Genomic DNA, 18,164 nt, shown 5'->3' on the forward strand with positions numbered 1-18,164 from the left:
AAAGGCATTCGAGTCTGTCCAAAATTTGTTTCAGACAAAGGAAACTCCAATGATCTCAGAGACAACCTCCAACATTGTCAACAAGGAGGTTACGTGATTATATATTACTATGCTCCCTCCTATCTTTTTTATAAGTCATGCAGAGGGGATTTTTTCTTTTTGTTTTTTTGCCAGCTTTTTTTTAAAGATATCATTTGTGATATTCATTACATTTCTCCCACATTGCCATTATTTAATGTTGACCCAATTGTTTACAGTTACGCTATACCATAGGTTTAAATGAAGATAAAATCAATTAGATACTCCTTTACTTTTCAGACAGAGGTGAAGAGTTTTAACTTTTAACTCTTCCCTTAGTTCTGGTAAATTTTTTTACAAGTCATGCTCAGGGAATTTTATTTCATTTTGTTTATATTTTTTTCCTTATAAGAAATCTCACTGGACGGTATAATAGATTATAGCATGCTGGACGAAGCAGGACAAATCCAAGCTGATGCCAAGTATCGGGAAGGGGTTCGAGTTGTTGGGTCTTCTTCTGTTTCCGATGGGGAGAATGAAGACTTGAAGGTTATAAACTATGTGTTTGAATGCCTAAGGTTAGATTCATATTTCTGACTGTATATGTGCTTCTAATATGTATAGGTGAATGTATTTTATTTTTTGTTTTCTTTTTTCAAATCACTCTAATTCTATGTTTTGATAACTATATCATTTTAATTAATTCTTTAGTCCTGAAGATAGGGTTTTTCGTTCCCCACTTTCATATTTGTCTCAAGAAGAATTGGCCACGCTTAGACCAGGGGCTTTTTTGGATTCATTGGTGAGTATTTATTTATTATATTTTTATATTCTATTTTAATATCAATGACAAAGGTTTTGGTTATATTAATAATATTCAGTTTCACGCATTCTTAGGTAATAGATATTTTTGCGGAGATGTTAACCCATGTTGAGCGAAAGAAGAAAATTACACCTTCGAATTGGTATCTTCCTGTGACATTTTCGGTGATTTCCTATTCCCTTCTTTGTTACATGATGCATGTCAATAGTTGTTTAATCTAAAACCAGTTCATTGACAATAACTCTTAATGCTTCATCCCTAATGTAATTATAGGAGGCAGCACTCAAATGCAGCATAGGTCGCTTCTTGGATTTTGTCCATCGCCAAAAAATAAGAGAAAATCATATGTCTGACCTGGAATCCTGTGAAAAGGTATGTGTTTTCAAGTCTTTATAAAAAAAAAAGTTTCTTTATCACCATGATTACTTTCTTTTGAAGGAATTGCAATAAAATTTTAAGGAAAAAAAATTATCCGTAAGTTTCAATGACTAGTGATCAGTTGTTATTTAGTATCATAGAACTTGTCATTGCAAACTATTCTATTGTCATTCAAATTTTTTAATAATTATATTTCTCACTTGGGAGTTTATAGCACACTCCTTTTTTTCCGGTATATGCCGATTTGATTTTTGTCATCACGAATAATAGGTGTTTATTCCTGTTCACATTGGAGCAAAGCCAAATGGTGGACATTTTTATTTATACATTATTCATTTGAAGAATGAAGAGATTGAAATATGGGATTCGCTACTCAATAAATTTGTGGCTGAACCAAAACGCAATGAGATAACAAAAAAAGTGGTGAGTGTTAAATAATTGCAATATTCAGAATATTAATCGATTAATTATTCTTTTGATTATATATAATATTTTATTTATATCTAGTTGCTTGCGATGGAAAAGCTGTTCGTGAAAGTAGCATTTACAAAATTTCGTTCCAAGATGGCAAACGACATCCTTCTACAGCCGAATGAGTGAGCGAACAATTACTATTGTATACAATTATATAAACTTTACTAGAAAAAGTTTTTATCATAACCCTATCATACATATATATTTATGCGTTTTAATTTGTAGAATTGACTGTGGCATCTTTGTTGTGAAGTTCATGGAACAGTCCCATAATTACGTGAAGAGAAATTCTTTATTTCAGGTACACCTCTTGCAAGGATATTAGTCCTAGACTCATATAGTTAAGCACTCTCTTTTAGTCATATAGTAAACGATACAGACGGTCATGTGCAGTTCGACAGTAAAAAAGAAAGGGAGGATTTGGCTTCAAAGTTGCTCAACAGTGATCTGAACCAAGAAAAACAAAGTCTACATGACAAAGCAAGCCAGCACTATGCCCAAGTTGAACCGCAAGATGGCAATAAAAGATTACGAATTGACAGACTGAATAAGTATGATCGTTTAGAAAAAGGTATGAGTATCAGCATATAAAATATAGATCCAACTCAATTTATTTGTCATTTATGAAAACGTACTAAAATTAGTTGAAGTTTTTAAACTTTAAAAAATTGTCCTAAATTTTTTTGGCCGAAAAAATTGTCATAAGTACCAGTTCTCTTAGCCACTCTCTTCTCTATAACTTATTGGATTACTGAATGAGGGACAATTGCGGAAAGAATATTTAACGCTGCCTAAATTCTGTGGTGACTTACATTTTGAATTCTCGAAATTTTTTAAATTTCGATTTACAAATAGGGACGGATAGAGTATATACATATATTGATATATATATATATATATTTATATATATGACTACTTAAAATTTGAATGCCATATATTTAGTTTCATTTTTTTTTATATATTCTTCGTACTCTCTTTACTTCATTATTCATTACTATTCTTGTTGCTAGGATCTTCCAAAGGTTATATATTGCCTACGACAGATTTAATAGGTGAGAAGTTTCAAAGCAATATTCAAGATATATGTAAATGGATAATGGATGACGAGGTGTCAGCAATTGGAATCTGGGGAATGGGAGGGTCAGGAAAAACAGCCTTAGCAACCCATATACATAACAACCTTATTTTAGAAGCTAGTAGTGACATGAAAGTTATTTGGGTAACCGTATCACAAAATAGCATCTCCCATTTGCAAAAAGTGATAGCCAAATCAATTGAGTTGGATATATCTGATGAGTTTGACGTTAAAAGAATTTCCGGAAAATTATTACAAGCATTTAAAGAGATGAAAAAATGTGTTGTTGTTTTAGATGATGCTTGGGATCATTTTTTTCTAAAAGAGGTTGGATTTCCCATATCAGGTAATCGAATTAAATTGATTTTGACCACTCGTATAAGGGAAGTGTGTCAAGGTATGGACTGTAAGGAGGTAATAAAAGTGCAATCTCTATGTGGACAAGATGATTGGGCTTTGTTTGAAAAGCATTTGGGATTCCATGAAGAACCGTCTTTGGTAGTGAAAAGCATTGCACAGATAGTGGCATGGAAATGTGAGGGATTCCCCCTAGCGATTGTTAGAATCGCGACAACCATGAAGGGGAAAACAGAGGCTAGAGAATGGAGTCATATGTTGGAATTTCTTGAAAACTTGGGCAATGGACAACATGAAATGGACAAATGGGTGTTTCCAATTTTGAGATCAAGCTATGATTTCTTAAATAGCAAATTGCAAAGATTCTTCTTGTATTGTGCTTTAAGTACCAATGGAATTTTTGGTGACAACGATGCTAATCGTTTGATAAGAAGATTTGTTTATGAAAGCATAGATGAGACAAAGAAGTTGAGGGTGCAGTATAATGAAGGTTACAACATGTTGGATAAATTAAAGAATCATAGCATGTTGGATTATTATGGTAGTAAATGGATGATAAGCAAATTTCTTAGAGTCCTTGCTATTGGTATTGCAGAAGAAACTTGTAAAATTATGGGAAAAGCTTATAAGAATTTGACAAAAATACCAAGTGATAGCCAATGGAAAGAAGATCTACAAAAAGTTTTTCTGATGGGAAACAAGATACAAACAATTCCAAATGGAACATGTCTTAAGTGTTCTCAAGTTTCAACATTGCTTTTAAACTGTAATGTAAAACTCAACCACATTTCAGATGATTTTTTCAACAACATGCCCGCTCGTGAAATACTTGATTTGTCTGAGACTGGGATTAAGTGTCTACCCGAATCGTTGTCCAACTTGAAATGTCTGATTGCATTATTACTTTCTGGATGTAAAGAATTGAGTTACGTTCCTTCATTAATAAAATTGAAACGCCTAATATCACTGGATCTGTCTTTTACTGCCATCACTGAACCACCTGGGGGCTTGGAATCATTGGTCAATCTTAGATGCCTATGTCTACTCCCTACAGAAAAGCTGAAAATGTCAGCATCGCTCCTATCCAAATTGATCGATTTAGAGTGTCTTGAGGTGGGTTGGGCCCACTGCTCAACGGATGCAATAGGACAAGGTACACCAGTTTTGGAAAATTTGGAAGTTACAGAAGCCTATTTTCGTGACATTAACGTATTCAATAACTTTGTGAGCTTCCTGGCCCATAATTGTGTAACCAGAAGCTGTCGATTGACTTTAGGGGATGCAAAATACGTTGTTAGCCGGCACTATATTCATCAATCTTATGATAGAGAATATTCCGTGAAAAAGATACTCATTGAGGATATGGTCTTGGGAAATGAAAAAGTAAGACTCCCAGGAGGCAACGAGATGTTGGTTATCAAGAAATGCAGCCCAGGGAAAGGTAATAGATCCCTATGCAGTGTTTTATCATATGGCCACAGCAATAATCCATCCCAAACCGAACTGTTGGAAATCAGCTTCTGTGAAGATTTGGAGTGCTTGTATTGTTGTAATTGCCCCTTTTGCTCCTCTTCCCAACTTGTTGGAAGTCTACACCTCGAGGACATGGAGGACCTGAAATATTTAGTGTCACCATATGCTAATTCCTTGCATCAGTCCACCCTATTTTCGCATCTCACATATCTCTCTATTAGGCTTTGCAACAGCATGGAGGCTTTGATGACACCCAAGTTATTGGCACACCTACAAAACTTGCGCACCATTGATGTTAATTTTTGTCGGAAGATGAAAGAAATCGTTGGAGCCGAAAAGGATCATTCTGAATTGGAACCCACAGCTGGTGGTGGCGACCTGATGGATCTTGTACGTGAACACCTCCCTCACCCTCCTATCACTCTTCCCAAGTTGACATCTCTCAAATTACGTGTCATGCCACAATTAGATTTCGTATGCAGAGGCCTCATGCTCTGCCCTTCCCTCCAAACATTCTCTGCTATTAATTGTCAGCAACTAAATCAGCCTCTGATAGCGATCTCAAATGATAGAAGTGGGCTTCTGATGGAGAAGACCCCAACTGGATATCATTGGCGAAGTAACACTGACTAATCAGGTCCATATCTGACTTCTTTTATATTATGTTTATGATTCTGATTGAATCTCAGCAATTTATGAATATTGTTAATGTTTTTGTGTACTTCTCCTCATGCTTCAAATATACTGATGAGCTTCTCATCTCTAATGACAGAGTGACGAACTTTGAAAACGTAAAATTAGTTTATATTAGAGCCAAATAATCATGTTTCTTTTGTTTATTTCTCTCTGGCTGCTTGTGTTGTACATGATTTCTGTGATCACCACTAACCTTGCACGCTCATATCAATCTCAAAATTGCTGCCAATAAAAAAATATTAATGTTCGAATAGTTGAAATTTTGTTTGTTATAAATTATATCAAATAGAAATAAATTATAAATTAGAACGTGATCATCCCTTGATGTGTTTTATTTGAATGTTCAAAATGCGCACTGCGCAATACATGATGTTAATCATTGTGAATATATTTCATCTCTAAGTTCCAAATGATATTGTCAGTTATTTAATCAGTCACAAAGTATAGTTGCAAAGTTGTTTGTTAATTATGTAACATCTCGAATTTTTAAATTCCGGCAAAATAAGGAAAAGAAATTTATTAAAATTATTTATAGACTAAAAAAATTTGGGAAAAATTATGGAAGATAAATTTCAAGGACTTAGAAATTGTATGAAAAGGTTTATTTTTCCAAAAAGTGGCTTTAAACAATTTAAAAGTTAATTTGAGAGTTAAAAGGACCTATTTCTTGAAAATTTCAGAAAAATGGTTAGAGATTTATATTTAAGATAAAAAATTTAGGATAATTATTTTATGAGGTAAAGAAACTAGTTGAGGCATAAAATCTTTAAAATGAATTAAGGATTAATTTATAAAATTAAGGGCTATTTTCTTGAAAAAGGCAAGAAAAATAGTTAGGAATTGATTTTTGACCCAGAATTTTTAGGAAAATTATTTTATCAGTCAAAAGAAGCTAATAGATAAGGAAAATCCGTATAAAATATTATAGATTAATTTCTGAATTTATTTTATATTTCAGAAATTAGTTGAAAGGATGAAAGCGAATACAAAACTTGTTGAAGGGCATACATTTCTCACCCCTTTTTTTTTTTTTATTTGATTAAACGCATCTGCTCCTCCTTCCATCATTTCGACTGGAGCCACAGAGAAAAGAGAAAGCCGAGAGAAAACGTGTGAGAGGGAGACCGTGACAGCAGAAGCCATCCGAGGAGTGATCGGAGGCAGTTTCCTTGCATGCCAGACTAGTTTCTGAACAAAGTCAGTCCTCAGATCATCGTTCTACTCTTCTTTCTTTGGTTTGCTATGTGTTTGAAGAGTTAATGATAAAAGAAGCTTGGGTTCTAGGGAGAGAAACTGTTGGTTAAGTGCGAAACTTGATGATGAGGAAAGAGTAGTGTTTGTTGATGATAATGGAGTATGATTTTTAGCTTGCATGTGGATTTCCTTGCTCTGTTTTTGGTTGGCCGAAAAAGGGGAAAGAAGGTTGTTTGAACTTTTAGCTCAGAATCTATTAAAATCAAGACCCCTAACAGTAAAAATCTCATTGCATGTGAGTATGTTGGATTGCATGTTGTTTTCTTCTTTCGTTTAGTGGAGACTAAATGGGGAGCAGAACTTGAACTCCTTTCCTTATGCGTGTTGTGATGCTGTTTAGGGAGATTAGATGGATCAATGAATGTGATAATTTGAATGCTAAATTAGAATTCGAATACATAGCTATAAATCTGGAAAATTTCCCGATCTGGAGTAAAAATTATGAGTGTTAGAGGACAATCACATTGATTGCATATGAGGCAAATCTCAAGAGCTTGAATGTGATTAAGTGCTAATCACAAGAGGTTAAATAGAAAGAATAACTTTGGAAAATAGGAATTAATTTGAAGTTTTTGTCTAATAATCCTAAAAATGTTTTGCACTTATTTTGGATTATTACAGTTGCCTAGAGATATTAAAAGTTTGGTTTGATTATTATCTTACGCCTGGCAAATTTTTAGATTATTGCTCAAGTGGGGAACAAAAGGAAAAGAAGTTTATATATGGTAATCGGATTTTATACACATAAATTTATATACGTATGCAAGTATTGATTTAAAGAAATATTGGGATTAGATGAAGGTTTGGTATTTAATAAGTACAAAGATGGTTCTTTATGCTAAGTAATTAACTTAGCTAAATTAATTCTGTTTATAAGCTGGAATGTTAGTTTTTTTTTTAAAAAAAATAAATTAGGCTTAAGTTGCCCAAAACCTGGAAGGGAACAAGAGTACTTATCGGTTAATGGAATTGCATTATATAAAGTGGGATTTATATGTATACCCTATGTTTGGGAAAAGTTTTCAAAATAATTAATGAAAGAATTCTGTTTTTTTTTTTTAAAGGAGCAAACTGGCTTAGTGGTTCAAAGTAAATAAAAAACCCTATGGTGTAATTAAAGTAGGTATTACACCATGCGTCTTAATTACAAGGCCATTTTACTCGCAATTCTAATTCTAATTTTAATCTTTTTAGGTAATGTAATTTCCAGGTCATGGTTCCACGGAGGGCGACACGGAAGCCTACCTAGCATTCTTTAAATAATCATTTAAGAACTGCTTTTGATTCTATATTTATGCTGAATGCTTCTATGTATATTTGTCTATTACACTTTTTTCATTAGCACATTATTTATGATGAACCTTGGTTTAATTTGTAATACATTATACTTGCTTATAGCAGATGACATTTAGAAGCTTTATCCAAGAAGTTCCTCAAGTATCTTAAAATTGGTTGTACTCAGTTTCCATTTGTTGGACAACATTTTGGAGAGTGATTTCTTTCTATTTATAAGACAAATTAGAAAATTTGACAATTATTTAATACTTTTTTCTAATATGCTCCTTTTGAGAGTATGAAATTATGACTTGCTATAAATGATGCCTTTCCCATTAAAGGTTAGCTGATAAAGTGGGCATGAATGGAAGTAGGTCACATAAAAGAATTTAGTATAGTTGGTGTGTGAGAATTTTCCTTTAGTCCTATAAAGAAGAATCAATGGAGTGATTAATTTTTCATAAATGGCAAATGAACCTCCCGACGCACTCTTTTTTTGAATTAAAGTTGCTGACCTGTCACTGGTTGGTATTGACTGCCCGTTAATTGATGAGCCAAAGAAATATTACATTTTAAAATATTTTTATTAAAATTCTTATTAATGCTATAATTTTTAAAAGTCAAACTTCATACAATTTATTACAAGTAAACTATTCAAATTAAAAGTGAACTTCTGAAGATATTAATATTTTAATACTGTTTGGTGCCCTTATTATAATGGGTCATCATCTAGAAAACTAATTTACGCATACCAAGAAATGACAGTATGTGTTTCAAAATTATAAAAATTTTTTAAATATGCCCTTATTTAATAATGTGATTTACATGAATGTTTGCTAATAAATATTGTAATAATATTCTACAGGTGCTATTTATAAGAGCCCAAAATTTGAATTGATTTGGTTTTTTTTTTAATGAAACCCTACTAAGAATTGTCTAAATATTAAATGTTTTTGTGCCAATTTTGTTCATAATTTTCTCTCTTCTCATCTTTTAATGATATTTCATTCTTTTTCATCATATATCTTATTACTAGTATCTCTCTCTCTTATTTGTTCCCTCATTAAATAAGGACATGCTTGAAAAAGGAAGTTTAATTTCTACATATTTATTGCTTTTAACTAATTTTAATAGTTTTCTTAAACTACATAATTTAGTTAATATGATCTTATAAAAAGAACCAGCCAATAATGACCACGTTGACCTCTTATAATAAAAACCCAGAGGGAGTATTTACAAGTCAACATCTAATATTTACTCACCAGTTGATGAAGTTTGAGTGGTAAATATTGAAGTACTTCCTCCTCTTCTATATATAAACTTCAAATAACTAATTCACGTATAACAAGCAATTACTTAAAAGTAATAAATCGGTTAAAAATATAATATTATTTTCAAAATACCTTTATAATAAATGGGAACAAGAATAAAAAAATGTGTGAAAAAATATGATAAGAGAGAGTATGGAAAAGAAAAATAACTAAATAATTAAAGCCAAAATTAAAAAAAATACGCTAACTGTTAAGAAATTTATTTCCGCCTAAACGAGTTATCTATTGATTGTGAGTCAAGCAGCAATACTGTCATTGGGGTTGCTCAATCAATCAAGTAAAAAAAAAAAAGAATAAACATAGATGCCTTTTGGAATAAAAATCTCCTTCAAAAAAGGATAATCAAGTAATTTCCAGAAAGCGGCACAAATCATCCTATAAATTTGTGCTTCATCAAGTCTTAGAGCATCCATTGAGAATTTTCGTTTAGGTGCTTGCTTAGCTTCCTATTTCTGATAAGCTTCAATGGCGGATAAACCAGTAACCGGGAAGACTTGGACAGTGAGTATGGTTTTGTTCTTCTTGTTGTTGTGTTTTGTTCACATGACAATGACAGGTCAAGATAAAGTCACCAAAGCTAAGGAACTTGAGGTTAAGAAATTTTGAAGAAGGTGAACAAACCAGCCGTTAAGTCTATTAAGTAGGGCTATGCAAAAAAAAAGGAAAAAAAACCGGTAGTTTAGTTAACCAGGTTTGACTCGGGACGATTTCATCTTGTTTAGTCCGGTAAAAATCAGTCGAATCATGAAACCAGACCATACTGACTAATCAGGCTGGAGCGGGTTCCAAACCAAATATTCAGACCACTGGGTATGGTCTAGTCTGGCTCAAGTATTTGTTTTTTCAATTTATTTAGACTATACGCTGTCGTTTTTGACACTCTCAAATCACTTTTCACTCTCACCCTCACTCTCAAGCCTGAAGACGAAGAAGAGAATCCCTAGGCTATAACAGTGGCTGCCTCCCTCACTCACCCTCAGTCCTCGGCGTCGCTCACATTTGGTTCTCCCCACTTGGCCAAGTTTTCAGCATCGCAAACTTTTTGCCTATTCTGTGGAGGTATGCAGTTGCTCCACCGATGGGAAAAGGAAAGGGATTGCAAAAACTAGAACCCATTATCTTCAAGCTTTAATTGATGCCTTTGCTCAATCATAGATGAATTATTTTGTGCTTCTGCTTTTACCCATGGAAGCTCCTTTTACCCATTCGATTTTGTGCTTCTGCTTTCACCCATGATCTTTGATTTTTTTTTTTTTCTCACGAGATTCATTTGTTTTGCTTTGAGTCTCCTTTTTCGGTGAGGCTGTGTTTATTCATTTGCTGGTTATTTTTGTGTTTCTTTTATTCCAGCTGTGAGAACAAAAATTATATACTGCCCACATCTAGAATGTGATATTCATCAACTCAAGATTTTCTTGTACTCATGTTAATGAATTTCTATTCTGGCACTTCTCTCTCTTATTCCATTTAAGGACAAAAAAAAGGTCATGGACTGTCTTGATCATCAGTCCAAGTAGTCGAGGAAGCCAAGTCTAGTCTTATCCAATCTTAGGTTGATAATATACTGGACCAAACCTCGGGCTACCTTATTAAACTCGAGCTCTTAACTCAACCAGACCTCGGGTTGATAATAAACTCCATCTGATTTGGTCCATGCACACTCCTACTATTAAGGTATATCCAATTTAGCCCCTTCCTTGGTATTTTTGGTTAATTATGATTGACATTCAAACTCAAAAGTTATCCTCCTCCCGTTTGTTCGGCAATACGCGTTTTTTTTCCTTCTTATCTTTTAAGAGTATCTCGTAGTATACCAACTTCAAAGTATAGCACATTACCTAAGATTATAAACATATTTCCAGAAATTGTCTTATGTGGCACATTGCATATCGGTGAACTTCAAAAGGTTTGAACGAAAAGGTATTATAGTTTATAGATCAATTTAAGTTTGTAATCATTGACGTTGTTTGACAATTTCTGTTCCAATGAACCAAAATGCACCTCACGAGAAAATCAATAGTCGTGCTTTTCTGCCGCCAGAAACACGGAGGAAGCTCTACGACAATATGTGAACATTCTGATGTAATCTAAAGGACTTTAACCAGATAGCAAGCTAAATACAGTAACTAAATTATCACTTTATATCGATCAACAATGGGTCGAAATGTCTGGAAAAGAGTATATATTAAATGTTTATGACTCCTATCCGACCAGAGAAGATGAACCCATCCTCCTCAAAATGTCAAGGATTTAAAATTAGGGATGCTGGTAGTACGAGTGCCTTGTGCACAAAATCAAATTCCAAGCATCTGCGTAGTGATTAGGGGTGAAAACAAGCCAGAATTTGTCTTTAACAGGCCAAGCCTATTTAGTATTTAGTAAAAAGCTGACCTGAGCCTAGCCTATGGACTATTATGGGTTTTTTTTTAGTCTGAGTCTGGTGTGTATAAAGGCCTGGCCTGATCTGAGCCTACAAAAAAAGCCTGTAATTTTAAAATTTTCAAAAATACATAATAAAAAATATATAGGCTAATAAAAAAGTAAAATATACATACAATATAATAATTATTTATTATTATTATTATTTATTTAAATTTTAATGTCATAAGTAATATTTTAAATTTTAATTACGGTTAATATTATTGAAAACAAATTCTAATTAAGTATATATTAAAATTTGAAATAAGACTATATATAAATACAAAATTAAAATTAAAATTAAGATAAATAAACAGGTCAAGGCAGGCGTAACAAGCTTTAATAGGCTTTTAAAAAGCTTAGGCCTGACTTATTAAGCTAAATAGGCTATCGAAAAGGCTTTAGCCTTTTTCTATTTTGAAACAGACCAGGCTAAATGCAAGGCAGACCGTAGGCCCCAGACAGGTCATCTAGCCTGTTTCCACCCCTAGTAGTGATGGACTCATAACTTTAATTATTTTCCAAGAGTCCTTGGTGTGATGATATTAACTGCTACACTGTTGAATTAGACTCAAATATCTCTGATAATTGTTTTAGAGTAAAAATTAGGAAAATTAGTTATGGAACAAGCATTTCACTCATGTAAACGTGAAAAGTAGTTAGTTAAGAATGATTTAGCTTCTGGTCTTTCCAGGCTTAGTTTTGATTTAAATAAAAAAAAAAGAGTTTGTGATGCTTGCAATTACAGTTTTTATAACAGAAAATGAATAAAGTCTTCCTTTAAATCCAGGAAGAGAGTCTCAAATGACAACACATTTCAATTGCTTTAGTTATAGTTAATGACTATTTAAAATGTAATTGGACTTTATTTCTTTTGTCTCAAGATGAGACATCGAAGAATCATTTTTTTTTTTGCAATTTTTTTAATTTTACTTTTAATAGAAAACTTTGTTGTTTAACACGTAATTTAGATATAACTGTGTTTTATGTTAGAAACTTAATTGCATGTTTGATTTCTGACTTTTTATTAATTTATTATTTTTATATTTATAAAATAATCATATAAACTAGATTATATATTTATACTTGTAAGCGTTGGGATTAATTTAACCATATATATAACATTATAAAAAGACTAAAGTATACATTTGGTCCTTTAACTTTATGTAAGGTTTCAATTTGGTCCGTTAATTAACTTTAAAAAGTATACTTTTAGTCATTTAATCCCACAATTGTTACTCTTAAATGATGATTTTTTGTAACAACCATGGTTATTTTGAATATTAAATTTAATATGTTAGTATTTAGTAATACTTTATCAGTATTTAAAAGTTCAATATCATCATTTTTTGTTAACAGTTTTAAGGTTAGATGATTAAAAGTTTACCTTTTAAAGTTAACGGACTAAATGAAACCTTGTGTAAAATTAAAAGACTAAAAATATACTTTAACCTTATAAAAATATGAAAGATAATTTGAATATGAAATATTAAAAAAGAATTTTAAAATATTTATTAAAAACAGTAATTGTTTGGTGGGCCAATTTGTCAACCCACTTGAAGCGGGTTTGTGTTAACAAAATACTAACCCTGGCCAATCCACAAACTGTAACAAGTAGCAACCCCGTTGTGCACTTTACCGAGCTTTTGTATTAATATGACGTTAATGAATAGTACTGTCAACGCTTGCCCATATAATTGCCGCAGTAGTTAACATTTTTGGCAACATGAAGCTCAAGAAAGTTTTTTCAAATTTGAACGTGTTGCTGCTCATAAAGTTTTGACCTTTGACGGTGCATGCAAAACTTGAAAAGGAGATTTCATTTGACTTTATATTTGAAACTTTCTGTAGATTTTTTATTGGACTCTGTATATTTAAAATACGTTTATATATTTGATTTGGTTGTTTATATTTAAAATTTGACTTCGAGTATCATGTTTAAATCAGATTATGATTTTTTTCTTGAAAAAAGAAAAAAGAGAAAGAGAAAAGTTAGCCCTTCGATGGGCCGCGGAGGAAAACCTGCAATCTCACTCCAAAAAAAAAAAAAAACTACCATGTTATCAATGTAATGTATAAATTGACCGTTTTTTGTTAGAATAGGGCGACAAGAAACTTAAAATAGAGGGAAAATTAATATTTGGTAACTCTAGCATTATTACCGTTTTACTAAAATTACTAGCGAGGTCATTACAAGCAAAAGCAACCTCAAAACCCAACCTTTTGAGTTGTTCGGTTTTCTTTGTAACCTGGATAGGATAATGCATCATCATGCCATCGAAATCTCGTAACAAAAAGGATAAGAAAGTAATCTAAAATTTAAGAAGGGGTAATACGAAGCATCATATAAATTCTTGCAAAGCATTTGAGAATTCTCGTTTTGTACCTCCTTATTTCTTACATTCAATAATTAATGGCGTTAAAATTGGGAAACGAGAGGCCTTGGATGTCCAAATTGATATTTTATTCTTTCTTCTTGTTTTCTTTATTACCCATCACCATGGCAAGCCTAGACTCCTTCATTGGCGCCCCAACCAGTAATGCTAGTTCTACTCAGAAGCTTGGCGTTGAGCAGGTTTTGAAGAATTTGAATAAACCAGCTGTTAAATCTATTCAGGTGTGCGTGTAGCAACTTCAATGCTATATATTGAGCCAATTTTTAATCATCTAGTATTATTTTCCTTTTTAATTATGTGTTTGAACTTGGTGGGTACTTAAAACATACAGAGTCCTGATGGAGATATAATTGATTGTGTTGATATTTTAAAACAACCAGCTTTTGATCACCCAAAGCTTAAAAATCACAAAATCCGGGTAAGAATATTTTTCTTTTGTGTTTTACTATTCCTCTAATTCAGAATTTTGATGCTAGATGATACACTCACTTATTTCTCATTTGGCTTTAGATGAGGCCAAATTCTTACCCAGAAGGGATGATAATGGAAGAAAGTAATAATGGGTCTTCAAAATCAGCACCAATTCCTCAATTATGGCACCAAAATGGAACTTGTCGAGAGGGAACCATTCCTATAAGAAGGACGAGAGAAGAAGGCATATTGAGAGCAAGTTCTGTTCAACAATTCGGAAAGAAAAATCTCAAGAACATCCCTCCGACAGCACCAAACGTTGGCCACGAGGTATACTTGTGTTATGCCCTCTATAAACGACAAGATTTTATTTCTATGTTTCGTTTTGCTTATTTCATGACTTTTCCCCCTATTTTTAGTTGCTTTGATGGCTTTGTTGCCTTTCAGTATGCCATAGCTTTTACGAGAGGTGATAGATATTATGGTGCGAGGGCAACCATGAACGTTTGGAAGCCTAATGTTCAACAAAACGATGAATTTAGTATCTCTCAAATGTGGTTCGTAAATAATGATGATAGTCAAAATCTCAACACTATTGAAGCTTGTTGGATGGTACTATATATTTTATACTTAAACATGTTTCGATATTTCTCCCTGTTATGTCTCTATACATCAATTGTATCTAATTATCTCCCATTTCTCTTAAACTCAAACAATTAGGTGAGTCCAGAACTGTTTGGAGATTATCGCACCAGACTATTCACATATTGGACTGTAAGTTCAAATTCATTTGCAACCTACATTTTTTTTTGTCCAAATCACACAATTATTATTGCAATGCAACAGACTGATTCATATAGAGATACTGGATGCTATAATCTCCTATGCTCTGGCTTTGTTCAACTCAATGCCGGAGTAGCTGTAGGATCCACCATCTGGCCATTATCTTCCTATGGGAATGCTAAATCCCAATATGAAATCAAGATCCTCATATGGAAGGTACCATTTTCAATATATTGTATGGATCATGTGCTCATATACTCTTTCGATCCTAAAAGTAGGACCTTGATAACTAATTTATAAAGACTGAAAAAGAAAATAGTTTAGTTAGTTATCTGTTAGAAATGTGTTAGTTTCTTAAAATACCATTTAATTAATCATTTGTATTAGAAACTATCTCTAACGAAAATCCCCTTAGGAGACTTTTGGAGATAGTGAATTGGAGTATTATATCCTTAAGATCAAATCCATGTTAGCTTCTACGTTTAAAATCGGAGGAGTATATAGCTTGTGAATAGTATAACTTGTTAATGATTTGATGCTGACAATAAAAAGGATAAACTCAATGGAGACTGGTGGATGCAATATGGAGCGGACAAAGTTATGGGATATTGGCCTTCATCCATATTCACACACCTCTCTGATGGTGCATCATTGATGGAGTGGAGAGGTGAAATAATAAACTCAGAATATAATGGACAACACACAAGAACACAAATGGGAAGTGGGCATTTTCCTAGAGAAGGATATAGCAAAGCAAGCTATTTCAACAACATCAAAATTGTTAATCACAAAAATCAATTGGTGCGTCCTACTAACGTTATGCCTTACTCTGATAATTCCAACTGTTATTCTATCCAAACCGGCTCTTCTCGTCGATGGGGCACTTTCTTCTATTATGGGGGTCCTGGCAGAAACCCTAGTTGCCCTTGATGTTGTATAGTAGTTATAAGGTTTTATTAGAATTTCTATCAAATATTTGATATTTTTCTCGGTCTTCTTGGTTGGTCTCAGATGCTTCGTACATTGTGGATGAGAATATAATACAGCATTAATATATAGGTGAATGTGTATTATTGATTATGTTATTTGTATTTTAAGGCTTAACATGCTTGCATGTCTTGCCATCGCAGATTTTAATAAAATTCTTCCATCTATTAGAATATAATGAATTGTTTAAAGAAAAAGGAAAAATTGAAGTTGAAAAAAAAAAATCACCTTGTCGATTAAAAAAAAAAAGGCAATTTGAAAAAGGTCAATGAGAAAGGGAAAAAAATTATAAAGGCATCGGTAATTCGGGAAAATCAATGGAATGGATAAGGTTTTTTTTTTTGAAAAAAAAAGATCATGTTGTACTGCTCTCAATGATAAAATAACAGAACAAGGGAAAGATAAGATATTCTTCTCCTCTGCGATGCTTTTCAATAATGGACCCCTGGTCAAACCAAAAAATTCCCATATAGTGGATTTTTTTCCCGTTAATTGGTATATTTTCTTGGAAAAGTTTCACAAAGAGACTTGAAAATCACTAAATACTGGATGTTTGGTGCAAGTGACTGTGTAGTCAAAACTAGTTAAAGTATAGGAAACAATCTTGATTTATGATGTAGTAATTTTCAATCCGTTTTGTGAGATTTTTTTTAATTTTCTTAAGTTACCAAATCTTGTAATTATTAACTATTGGATACTATTGTTCTATATTTGTGTCAGTCAACGGTTAACAATGACCACATATCAATAAAGCTTAATCTAATTTATTCTTATGAGCAAATCTTAAAAGAGATACGGTAATAAATTATTAAATTTCATCAATATAAGCAAACCTCAGAAGGGGCTGACGTAATTTATCCTTATAATTATTTATAATTATAATATTAAAAAGTTTCCCGAAATAATACTGCATTCCTATTTTTGCAGTTAAACTCATTTTGGTAAGTAATTATGGTCGAATCATAGAGTAACTTCACATTCAAGAGACTAGCGTCCTATAAATTTCTGAACCTTCAATTCTCCAACAGCGACGTGAGCATTCTCACAGAGGAGCTATCTTAGCTTAGCTTGTTTTATATTTCCTCACCTTCAATGGCGGCAAACTCGGGAGATTATAAGACTTACTGGGTAAAGAAGTACGTCTTATTCTGCTTCATCTTGTTTTCTGTACCTATGGGGATATCAGACCAAGACAAGAATGGCGGTTCTGTTGTGAATCTTGAGATTCAGAAGCTTATGAACCAGTTGAACAGACCAGCTGTTAAGTCTATCAAGGTATACATACAAGTCATTTTTTTTAAATGAATTTTCAGTTTGACAAATAACAGCTCTCTGCCATTCTATATTTTATCATTGATTGGGCTAATCATTGGTGTTTCAAAATCAGAGCCCTGATGGTGATATAATCGATCGTGTTCATATTTTAAATCAGCCAGCTTTCCAGAATCCGAAGCTCGGATCACAAAATTCAGGTAGCATAGTTTGCTTCAAGTTTCTTTTTTTTTTCACCGAACCAAAATTTTCTCTCATTCACAAGCTAATTATCTCTCCTTTTATGAAGATGAGACCAGGTTTTCATCCAGAAGGAATGATGTTTGAAGAAAATGAAGTATCATCTTCAAGGCAAAAGCCAATTTCTCAGTTGTGGCACAAAAGTGGAAGTTGCCCAGAAGGAACCATTCCTATAAGAAGAATAATAGAAGAAGACATCTTAAGAGCAGAATCTATCCGAAGATTTGGGAAGAAGAACCACAAGAGCATTCCTGAGTTTACATCTTTTAAAACTGAAGCTCAACACTAGGTATATATACTGTTGCCACTGTGCGTGTATCTCTGAATTTAAACACAGCAATCTCTTGTTTTTTGTAAATACAAGTAAACTAATGTAGTTTCTTCAGTTTTATGTTTACCTACTAATGTATTTTTCTTCTGTTGTTTCTTTGATGATTTTGGAACCTCTAGTTTGCCACAGTTTATGCTACGGGAGATAAGTACATTATGGAGGCAAGGCATCC

The 18,164-nt window shown here is 32.8% G+C and overlaps 2 protein-coding genes across 2 annotated transcripts; both read left to right on the top strand.

The window, feature by feature from the left end:
* Window positions 1-462: 462 nt before the first annotated feature.
* Window positions 463-5,231, top strand: LOC114753840 (probable disease resistance protein At4g27220). Its single transcript, XM_028942548.1, has 9 exons — window positions 463-596; window positions 730-820; window positions 916-1,005; window positions 1,115-1,213; window positions 1,490-1,642; window positions 1,727-1,815; window positions 1,919-1,994; window positions 2,087-2,264; window positions 2,704-5,231. The coding sequence occupies exons 1-9, from the start codon at window positions 463-465 to the stop codon at window positions 5,229-5,231; spliced, it is 3,438 nt and encodes a 1,145-aa protein (XP_028798381.1).
* Window positions 5,232-14,072: 8,841 nt separating this feature from the next.
* LOC114753841 (uncharacterized) lies at window positions 14,073-16,092 on the top strand. The gene is made up of 7 exons (XM_028942549.1): window positions 14,073-14,189; window positions 14,300-14,386; window positions 14,479-14,709; window positions 14,827-14,991; window positions 15,100-15,153; window positions 15,226-15,378; window positions 15,715-16,092. The coding sequence occupies exons 1-7, from the start codon at window positions 14,073-14,075 to the stop codon at window positions 16,090-16,092; spliced, it is 1,185 nt and encodes a 394-aa protein (XP_028798382.1).
* Window positions 16,093-18,164: the final 2,072 nt, after the last annotated feature.

Source organism: Neltuma alba, unplaced genomic scaffold (genome assembly GCF_004799145.2).
Source record: "Neltuma alba isolate B1F8T4 unplaced genomic scaffold, ASM479914v2 tig00008204_pilon, whole genome shotgun sequence".
Taxonomy (NCBI): domain Eukaryota; kingdom Viridiplantae; phylum Streptophyta; class Magnoliopsida; order Fabales; family Fabaceae; genus Neltuma; species Neltuma alba.

Coding starts and splice junctions, on each gene's coding strand:
- LOC114753841 (XM_028942549.1), top strand. CDS start 14,073: ATGGCAAGCCTAGACTCCTTCATTGGCGCCCCAACCAGTAATGCTAGT. Junction 14,710..14,826: donor CACCAAACGTTGGCCACGAG/GTATACTTGTGT, acceptor GTTGCCTTTCAG/TATGCCATAGCTTTTACGAG. Junction 14,992..15,099: donor CTATTGAAGCTTGTTGGATG/GTACTATATATT, acceptor TCAAACAATTAG/GTGAGTCCAGAACTGTTTGG.
- LOC114753840 (XM_028942548.1), top strand. CDS start 463: ATGCTGGACGAAGCAGGACAAATCCAAGCTGATGCCAAGTATCGGGAA. Junction 1,214..1,489: donor ACCTGGAATCCTGTGAAAAG/GTATGTGTTTTC, acceptor CACGAATAATAG/GTGTTTATTCCTGTTCACAT. Junction 2,265..2,703: donor GTATGATCGTTTAGAAAAAG/GTATGAGTATCA, acceptor TCTTGTTGCTAG/GATCTTCCAAAGGTTATATA.